At 46.8% G+C, this 10,000-nt stretch overlaps 1 protein-coding gene and 1 long non-coding RNA gene across 2 annotated transcripts in view; both read left to right on the forward strand.

Moving 5' to 3' along the window:
* Nucleotides 1-9,686, forward strand: part of LOC134092106 (collagen alpha-1(VII) chain-like) — a 20,809-nt gene extending 11,123 nt beyond the window's left edge. The window contains exons 9-13 of the mRNA XM_062544905.1: nt 1-61; nt 7,549-7,689; nt 8,491-8,666; nt 9,467-9,508; nt 9,636-9,686. The exon at nt 1-61 is cut by the window's left edge and continues 66 nt beyond it. Of these exons, the coding sequence (XP_062400889.1) occupies nt 1-61; nt 7,549-7,689; nt 8,491-8,666; nt 9,467-9,508; nt 9,636-9,686 (471 nt within the window). The remainder of the gene's footprint in view (nt 62-7,548; nt 7,690-8,490; nt 8,667-9,466; nt 9,509-9,635) is intronic.
* A 141-nt stretch (nt 9,687-9,827) lies between these two features.
* LOC134092313 (uncharacterized) overlaps nt 9,828-10,000 on the forward strand; it is a 1,135-nt gene continuing 962 nt past the window's right edge. The window contains exon 1 of the long non-coding RNA XR_009940197.1: nt 9,828-9,874. This is a non-coding gene — a long non-coding RNA (uncharacterized LOC134092313). The remainder of the gene's footprint in view (nt 9,875-10,000) is intronic.

The raw sequence follows: 10,000 nt of genomic DNA on the forward strand, positions 1-10,000 counted from the left end.
CAGACTTTACTCCAGGAAATTCTGTCGACTCCTTTCACGGCTAACCCTGGGAATGCTATAGGTAAGATGCTTTCACTTCTCGACAGAGAACACACACACACACACACACTCCACTACGCTCTCAAAATGAATGTGTAGAAAACAACACATCTCTGTGTCCAGATAGGGACAACACAGTTTGTGTTGTTTCCAACACATTGCTTTTGTTATTTGTTACACAATATGTGTTGAAAATAACACAACTTGTGTTGTTTTTTTAAACGCATCTCTGTCCAGATAGAGACAACACAGTTTGTGTTGTTTCCAACACATTGCTTTTGTTATTTGTTGCACAATATGTGTTGAAAATAACACAACTTTGTGGTGTTTCCAACACATTCGTTTTGAGTGTGTAAGCAAACATCCTGACCATTGCTAGCCATCCCTTATCTTCAATGTGATGTATGTAAGCACAAACTGTCACTGTGCCATTTCTCACGCTGACTAATTGTTTTGCACACCATAACTTAAAGTGTAAATCTGGCAAAAAATTTACCAAACAGTGTTTTTCTGAATGAAAATTTTGTAAGCTGTGAAGACAGTATTTTCCGTTGATCAAGCACCATAGACCAAGCACCGCCGTAAGCTAGAGCCTAAAACCGCAAACAGTGGATTAGCTAACGCAGGGTTTCCCCCAGAAAATGTGTTAGTTAAGGTGGTGTCTGTCCAGGGGGAGGGGGCGTCGCCGTAGCGTCCCCGCCGCATCGCCGCCACTGCCCTACGATGGGGGGGGGGGGGGGGGGGGGTCGAGACCGTTGGTTTAACTGCAGCCGAGACCGAGTGACAACGACCGAGTCTTTTAGGAAGCAAGTCTGAGGCGAGACCGAGTCTTAAAGGAGTCAAGGCCGCATCAACACCAACCAAAGAAAGAGGTTCTCATAATTTACATCACCAAGGATCATATAACAGTTCAATTCCCAAAGGGTAGAGAGGGGATTGTTGGCTACAGGAGCAGTCTAGCACACACTTGTCTAAATCACTTCTTTTCTGATTTACTTTAAGACAAGGAGGTCAGCTGAAGTAAAAATTTAGTATGCTGTCAGCATTTCATTAATGTTGAAAATTTTGAATTTTGACACTAATGACAGCAATATACCTGGATTTCACATTCATTGTATCAGATTTAATTGTATCAGCAACCAATTAAACATCATTAACACAATTTAGACAATATTATACCTTAAAAGTGTAAGTTTACAACTCCAATACAGGGCCTTTTGTATCTTTCAAAACCTTTGCACTGCTCAGCATAGCACCAGGATATATTTTAAAGCCAGTCAATATTATAACATTCTATTAAAACCAAGAATATTTGTAATAATGGTGGATATTTTAGAATATACCATGAAATAAAGATGAAACTATATGAAAATGTAACATTGCGACTGTATGGTAAAGTTAATGAATTGTGATTTAGTAGCCTAAAGCTGCAATTCTTTGATTGAAGCTGTATATTGTGCGTGGCTGTTGCTCATATAGCCTAAGAGAGCCGGAACGTTTTTAATGCTTTTTAAAACATTATTAGCGAGATCGTACCGCATTGAAGGCTAATAGTTTGTCACTAGCAACCAAATCTGTCATCTGTCAAATACAGTTGCATGTTCAGCTCTGAACAAAAACATTCAGGAATTATTTCTACAAAACGGAAACGTGCGTCCCGCCCGGTCGGGATGATTGAAACTGGCATGGGAGACAAGAGGCTATAGTTTAAAGTTTAAACTAGCCTGTGTAAACCTCAGACAATTTCAGAATTTTACAACACGTGAATGAATAGCCGTCACAAGTTGTTGTTAGCTGTAGGCTAGATGGCACAAGTGTTTGTCACAACAAATTACAAGATGCAGTGGGCTATGCATTCATAGTAGAATAGTGATAAAAAAAAAAAGATTTGCGCTCAAAAGTGTTATGCCGCTCATCCCACACATTTGGTAGATTCAACGGAGAACCATTCCTGTGAGAGTCGTCAAATCTAGCTAGGTTTAGGTTTTGTGTTCGCAGTCACTCTGAGATATGCGTGGCAGTGGCACCTGATATCAAATACTCATGCTGAATGAGCGCGTCGCCTGTGCGCATAGGCCAACTCGATTTGAAAAAGTTTCTTTTTTTATGCGTTCTACAGAGAAGGGAGACTAGCGGCTACGGTTTGGAATGACAGGGAGAAAACATGACAGAGTAATACGGCGAATATCACTATACATAATATATTTATTTATTTATTTATTTATTGAAGACGCTAGTTAAGGCGGCAGCCCTGTGTTGTTAAGGCGGCCGCCTTAACAGGAAAGCGCTGCGGGAAACCCTGGCTAACGTCTCCACAGTTTATTTGATGTATTTTCATTCAGAAAAGCACCCTTTGGTCAATTTGGTCCACTTTAATGTGTACACACTTATAAAAAAGGTGCTGTATAGAACCATTTTGAAGTGTTCACCAAAGGAACCCCTAAGGGTTCTTTAAAGCCTGCATGGTTCTATTTAGCCCCTCAAGAACCCTTTTTTGAGGAGTATAGGTCTGGAACAGAGCATATAGGATGTGCCCATAGTTCCTGTGTGCTGACGCTATAATAAATAACAATAAATTATATAATACAGTATACTTGTAGAGGAACGCACAGGTAATACACACACACACACACACACACACACACACACACACACACACACACACACACACTCACACACACACACACACACACACAAAAAGGTCTGGAACAGAGGATACTGTAGGATGTGTCCGTAGTTCCTGTTGTGTGTGTAGGTCTGGAACAGAGGATACTGTAGGATGTGTCCGTAGTTCCTGTTGTGTGTGTATGTCTGGAACAGAGGATGCTGTAGGATGTGTCCGTACAGTACAGTAGTTCCTGTGTGCTGATGCTGTTGTGTGTGTACTGTAGGTCTGGAACAGAGGATGCTGTAGGATGTGTCCGTAGTTCCTGTTGTGTGTGTAGGTCTGGAACAGAGGATACTGTAGGATGTGTCCGTACAGTAGCCCCTGTGTGTTGACGCTGTTGTGTGTGTGTGTCCGTACAGTAGTTCCTGTGTGCTGATGCTGTTGTGTGTGTAGGTCTGGAGCAGAGGATGCTGTAGGATGTGTCCGTACAGTACAGTAGTTCCTGTGTGTTGACGCTGTTGTGTGTGTGTGTCCGTACAGTAGTTCCTGTGTGCTGACGCTGTTGTGTGTGTAGGTCTGGAGCAGAGGATGCTGTAGGATGTGTCCGTACAGTACAGTAGTTCCTGTGTGTTGACGCTGTTGTGTGTGTGTGTCCGTACAGTAGTTCCTGTGTGCTGATGCTGTTGTGTGTGTGTGTCCGTACAGTAGTTCCTGTGTGCTGACGCTGTTGTGTGTGTAGGTCTGGAGCAGAGGATGCTGTAGGATGTGTCCGTACAGTACAGTAGTTCCTGTGTGTTGACGCTGTTGTGTGTGTGTGTCCGTACAGTAGTTCCTGTGTGCTGACGCTGTTGTGTGTGTAGGTCTGGAGCAGAGGATGCTGTAGGATGTGTCCGTACAGTACAGTAGTTCCTGTGTGTTGACGCTGTTGTGTGTGTGTGTCCGTACAGTAGTTCCTGTGTGCTGACGCTGTTGTGTGTGTAGGTCTGGAGCAGAGGATGCTGTAGGATGTGTCCGTACAGTACAGTAGTTCCTGTGTGTTGACGCTGTTGTGTGTGTGTGTCCGTACAGTAGTTCCTGTGTGCTGATGCTGTTGTGTGTGTGTGTCCGTACAGTAGTTCCTGTGTGCTGACGCTGTTGTGTGTGTAGGTCTGGAGCAGAGGATGCTGTAGGATGTGTCCGTACAGTACAGTAGTTCCTGTGTGTTGACGCTGTTGTGTGTGTGTGTCCGTACAGTAGTTCCTGTGTGCTGATGCTGTTGTGTGTGTAGGTCTGGAGCAGAGGATGCTGTAGGATGTGTCCGTACAGTACAGTAGTTCCTGTGTGTTGACGCTGTTGTGTGTGTGTGTCCGTACAGTAGTTCCTGTGTGCTGACGCTGTTGTGTGTGTAGGTCTGGAGCAGAGGATGCTGTAGGATGTGTCCGTACAGTACAGTAGTTCCTGTGTGTTGACGCTGTTGTGTGTGTGTGTCCGTACAGTAGTTCCTGTGTGCTGACGCTGTTGTGTGTGTAGGTCTGGAGCAGAGGATGCTGTAGGATGTGTCCGTACAGTACAGTAGTTCCTGTGTGTTGACGCTGTTGTGTGTGTGTGTCCGTACAGTAGTTCCTGTGTGTTGACGCTGTTGTGTGTGTGTGTCCGTACAGTAGCTCCTGTGTGCTGACGCTGTTGTGTGTGTGTGTCCGTACAGTAGTTCCTGTGTGCTGACGCTGTTGTGTGTGTGTGTCCGTACAGTAGTTCCTGTGTGCTGACGCTGTTGTGTGTGTGTGTCCGTACAGTAGTTCCTGTGTGCTGACGCTGTTGTGTGTGTGTGTCCGTACAGTAGTTCCTGTGTGCTGACGCTGTTGTGTGTGTGTGTCCGTACAGTAGTTCCTGTGTGCTGATGCTGTTGTGTGTGTGTGTCCGTACAGTAGTTCCTGTGTGCTGACGCTGTTGTGTGTGTGTGTCCGTACAGTAGTTCCTGTGTGTTGATGCTGTTGTGTGTGTGTGTCCGTACAGTAGTTCCTGTGTGCTGACGCTGTTGTGTGTGTGTGTCCGTACAGTAGTTCCTGTGTGCTGACGCTGTTGTGTGTGTGTGTCCGTACAGTACAGTAGTTCCTGTGTGCTGACGCTGTTGTGTGTGTGTGTCCGTACAGTACAGTAGTTCCTGTGTGCTGACGCTGTTGTGTGTGTGTGTCCGTACAGTACAGTAGTTCCTGTGTGCTGACGCTGTTGTGTGTGTGTGTCCGTACAGTACAGTAGTTCCTGTGTGCTGATGCTGTTGTGTGTGTGTGTCCGTACAGTAGTTCCTGTGTGCTGACGCTGTTGTGTGTGTGTGTCCGTACAGTAGTTCCTGTGTGCTGACGCTGTTGTGTGTGTAGGTCTGGAGCAGAGGATGCTGTAGGATGTGTCCGTACAGTACAGTAGTTCCTGTGTGTTGACGCTGTTGTGTGTGTGTGTCCGTACAGTAGTTCCTGTGTGCTGATGCTGTTGTGTGTGTGTGTCCGTACAGTAGTTCCTGTGTGCTGACGCTGTTGTGTGTGTAGGTCTGGAGCAGAGGATGCTGTAGGATGTGTCCGTACAGTACAGTAGTTCCTGTGTGTTGACGCTGTTGTGTGTGTGTGTCCGTACAGTAGTTCCTGTGTGCTGACGCTGTTGTGTGTGTAGGTCTGGAGCAGAGGATGCTGTAGGATGTGTCCGTACAGTACAGTAGTTCCTGTGTGTTGACGCTGTTGTGTGTGTGTGTCCGTACAGTAGTTCCTGTGTGCTGACGCTGTTGTGTGTGTAGGTCTGGAGCAGAGGATGCTGTAGGATGTGTCCGTACAGTACAGTAGTTCCTGTGTGTTGACGCTGTTGTGTGTGTGTGTCCGTACAGTAGTTCCTGTGTGCTGATGCTGTTGTGTGTGTGTGTCCGTACAGTAGTTCCTGTGTGCTGACGCTGTTGTGTGTGTAGGTCTGGAGCAGAGGATGCTGTAGGATGTGTCCGTACAGTACAGTAGTTCCTGTGTGTTGACGCTGTTGTGTGTGTGTGTCCGTACAGTAGTTCCTGTGTGCTGATGCTGTTGTGTGTGTAGGTCTGGAGCAGAGGATGCTGTAGGATGTGTCCGTACAGTACAGTAGTTCCTGTGTGTTGACGCTGTTGTGTGTGTGTGTCCGTACAGTAGTTCCTGTGTGCTGACGCTGTTGTGTGTGTAGGTCTGGAGCAGAGGATGCTGTAGGATGTGTCCGTACAGTACAGTAGTTCCTGTGTGTTGACGCTGTTGTGTGTGTGTGTCCGTACAGTAGTTCCTGTGTGCTGACGCTGTTGTGTGTGTAGGTCTGGAGCAGAGGATGCTGTAGGATGTGTCCGTACAGTACAGTAGTTCCTGTGTGTTGACGCTGTTGTGTGTGTGTGTCCGTACAGTAGTTCCTGTGTGTTGACGCTGTTGTGTGTGTGTGTCCGTACAGTAGCTCCTGTGTGCTGACGCTGTTGTGTGTGTGTGTCCGTACAGTAGTTCCTGTGTGCTGACGCTGTTGTGTGTGTGTGTCCGTACAGTAGTTCCTGTGTGCTGACGCTGTTGTGTGTGTGTGTCCGTACAGTAGTTCCTGTGTGCTGACGCTGTTGTGTGTGTGTGTCCGTACAGTAGTTCCTGTGTGCTGACGCTGTTGTGTGTGTGTGTCCGTACAGTAGTTCCTGTGTGCTGACGCTGTTGTGTGTGTGTGTCCGTACAGTAGTTCCTGTGTGCTGATGCTGTTGTGTGTGTGTGTCCGTACAGTAGTTCCTGTGTGTTGACGCTGTTGTGTGTGTGTGTCCGTACAGTAGTTCCTGTGTGCTGACGCTGTTGTGTGTGTGTGTCCGTACAGTAGTTCCTGTGTGCTGATGCTGTTGTGTGTGTGTGTCCGTACAGTAGTTCCTGTGTGCTGACGCTGGTGTGTGTGTGTGTCCGTACAGTAGTTCCTGTGTGCTGATGCTGTTGTGTGTGTGTGTCCGTACAGTAGTTCCTGTGTGCTGACGCTGTTGTGTGTGTGTGTCCGTACAGTAGTTCCTGTGTGCTGACGCTGTTGTGTGTGTGTGTCCGTACAGTAGTTCCTGTGTGCTGATGCTGTTGTGTGTGTGTGTCCGTACAGTAGTTCCTGTGTGCTGACGCTGGTGTGTGTGTGTGTCCGTACAGTAGTTCCTGTGTGCTGATGCTGTTGTGTGTGTGTGTCCGTACAGTAGTTCCTGTGTGCTGACGCTGGTGTGTGTGTGTGTCCGTACAGTAGTTCCTGTGTGCTGATGCTGTTGTGTGTGTGTGTCCGTACAGTAGTTCCTGTGTGCTGACGCTGTTGTGTGTGTGTGTCCGTACAGTAGTTCCTGTGTGCTGACGCTGTTGTGTGTGTGTGTCCGTACAGTAGTTCCTGTGTGCTGACGCTGTTGTGTGTGTGTGTCCGTACAGTAGTTCCTGTGTGCTGACGCTGTTGTGTGTGTGTGTCCGTACAGTAGTTCCTGTGTGCTGACGCTGTTGTGTGTGTGTGTCCGTACAGTAGTTCCTGTGTGCTGACGCTGTTGTGTGTGTGTGTCCGTACAGTAGTTCCTGTGTGCTGACGCTGTTGTGTGTGTGTGTCCGTACAGTAGTTCCTGTGTGCTGACGCTGGTGTGTGTGTGTGTCCGTACAGTAGCTCCTGTGTGCTGACGCTGTTGTGTGTGTGTGTCCGTACAGTAGTTCCTGTGTGCTGATGCTGTTGTGTGTGTAGGAGCAGAGGATACTGTAGGATGTGTGTGTCCGTACAGTAGTTCCTGTGTGTTGATGCTGTTGTGTGTGTAGGAGCAGAGGATACTGTAGGATGTGTGTGTACAGTAGCTCCTGTGTGTTGACGCTGTTGTGTGTGTAGGTCAGGAGCAGAGGATACTGTAGGATGTGTGTGTACAGTAGCTCCTGTGTGCTGACGCTGTTGTGTGTGTACTGTAGGTCAGGCGCTGACGTACGCCGAGCGCTACTTCATGACTGTGGCGGCCGGAAGGAGGCGTGTCCCGGGAGTCGTGGTGCTCATCGCCGACGGCAGATCCACCGATGATGTCATCAGGGCAGCCACAGAGCTCAGGGCCACAGGTGAGCCGTGATGTCAGACAGAACACCTGAGTGAACCAATCACATACCGTTTTTCATGGATGTACAGTAACGTCTCCAGGTGTTGTAATGTCTTTACGTATTGTTGTGGCCTCTGTCTTGTAATGTATGTATGTCTTGTCTTTTGTCATGCTTGATGCTGTCACCTGTGGCTGTGTCTCTTCTTTGTTTGGTTGATGCTTAATGCCTTTTATGTCCTACATGTACTGTATGTATACATGTACTGTATGTATGTTTATATGTATGTGTACATGTTTGTATGTATACACGTACTGTATGTATGTTTGTATGTGTACATGTTTGTATGCATGTTTGTATGTGTACATGTTTGTATGTATGTTTGTATGTATGTGTACATGCACTGTATGTACACATGTTTGTATGTACACATGTTTGTATGTACACATGTTTGTATGTATGTTTGTATGTATACATGTACTGTATGTGTACATGTCGGCCTATTGATGCTATATGTCTTACATGTATGCACTGTTCCTGTCCTGCAATCCTTACATGAGCTGCCCATGGATGCAAAAGGAATTTCAGTGCAAACTGACAAATAAAGTTGTATCGTATAGACATGCAGATGTTTAATATGTTTCTGCAAATGTGTGTGTGTGTGTGTGTGTGTGTGTTTGTATGTGTGTTTGTATGTTTGTGCGTGTGTGTGTGTGTGTGTGTGTGTGTCTGTGTGTGTGTGTCTGTGTGTGTGTGTGTGTGTGTGCCTGTGTGTGTGTGTGTGTATGTGTGTGTGTCTGTGTGTGTGTGTGTGTGTGTGTGTAGGAGTGACAGTGCTGGCGGTGGGGATTGGTCAGGCGGTCTCGGAGGAGCTGCGGCGGGTGGTCACTGACGGAAGCACCCAGAACCTGCTGGTTGTGTCGGACATGGCCCAACTCTACCGGTACCACCCGGAACTGGCCGACCTACTGTGCGGCCTGGCCAGAGGGACGGGAGTAACGGTGAGAGAGAGAGACGGAGGGAGGGAGGGAGGGAGGGAGGGGGAGAGAGTGTGGGGGGGGAGGGAAAGAAGGGAGGGAAGGAGAGAGAGGGGGGGAGGGAGGGAGGGAGGGAGGGAGGGGGAGAGAGTGTGGGGGGGGGGAGAGGGGGGGCGAGGGAAAGAAGGGAGGGAGGGAGAGAGAGGGGGGGAGGGAGGGAAAGAGGGGAGGGAGGGAGAGAGAGGGGGGGGGGGGCGAAAGATAGAGGAAGATATGGAAGCTTGAAAAGAGCATGGGAACAACAACCGGTAGTCACTGTTGAGGCGGCAACAATAAATACATTTCTGATAGTTATAGGAGAATTATTACATGGCTACTGCAGAGAGACAACAATAAGCACATATCTGATAATTATAAGAGCATGAGCGGCTCTGTAAAATAAATAGATACAGAAAGATATTTCATATACAAACGATATACAGTACCACTGGTTACATTGAGAACACAATTACACTAAAGGAGGCAATATCACAAGTAAGAAATATGAATACCTACCCGAGTCTGAATGCACACAAATATTACAAGTAATTCATAGAAAACGACAGCTCACATTTCCAGCACAGTCTCAGGTCACATGGTCAGGTGCTAGTGTAGTGGTTAAGGAGATAACAAATAAACAAATAAACAAATGTGACCTTTAATATACCCACACACCCTATGAATGTGTTGTGCTTAAAACATGTTTATTTTGTAGAACAATTATTTAGCTCTTTTTATTAATGTGTTGTCTCCTACTGTATGTTGTATGTTTTTGTGAACGTTAGGTTCCTACTGGTCCAGAGGCCTGCACTGTTCAGTGTCCAGCGGTGAGTCATAGCAGAAGCATCCACTGCCACATACGCAGAAGAATGGCTGTAAATGTATATATTGGCACATATGCAGAATAATGGCTGTAAATGTTCATGTCTGTGTTTGTTTCTTTATCATGTTCAGGGGGAGAAAGGAGAACAAGGACAGAAGGTAAAAGAACCTGGCTGTTTTTAAATTCACACAATAGTGAATCACAAAAACATGCCTATTTGTGATATGTTGACAATATTTTGTTGTTGTTTGTTGTTGTTGTTGTTGTTGTTGTTATTGTTGTGTTTTGTTTGATGGTGATCTGGGCCTTATTGGTGTGATTGTAGGGAGAACAGGGCCGCGATGGGGTGGACGGTAGAAAAGGAGACTCTGTGAGTGTCCCCTCTCACTCTCACACACTCACACACTCACTCTCACACTCACACACTCTCACTCTCAAACTCACACACACTCTCACACTCATACTCACTCTCACACTCACACACTCAATCTCTCTC

Source organism: Sardina pilchardus, chromosome 9, assembly GCF_963854185.1.
Source record: "Sardina pilchardus chromosome 9, fSarPil1.1, whole genome shotgun sequence".
In the NCBI taxonomy this organism is placed as follows: domain Eukaryota; kingdom Metazoa; phylum Chordata; class Actinopteri; order Clupeiformes; family Clupeidae; genus Sardina; species Sardina pilchardus.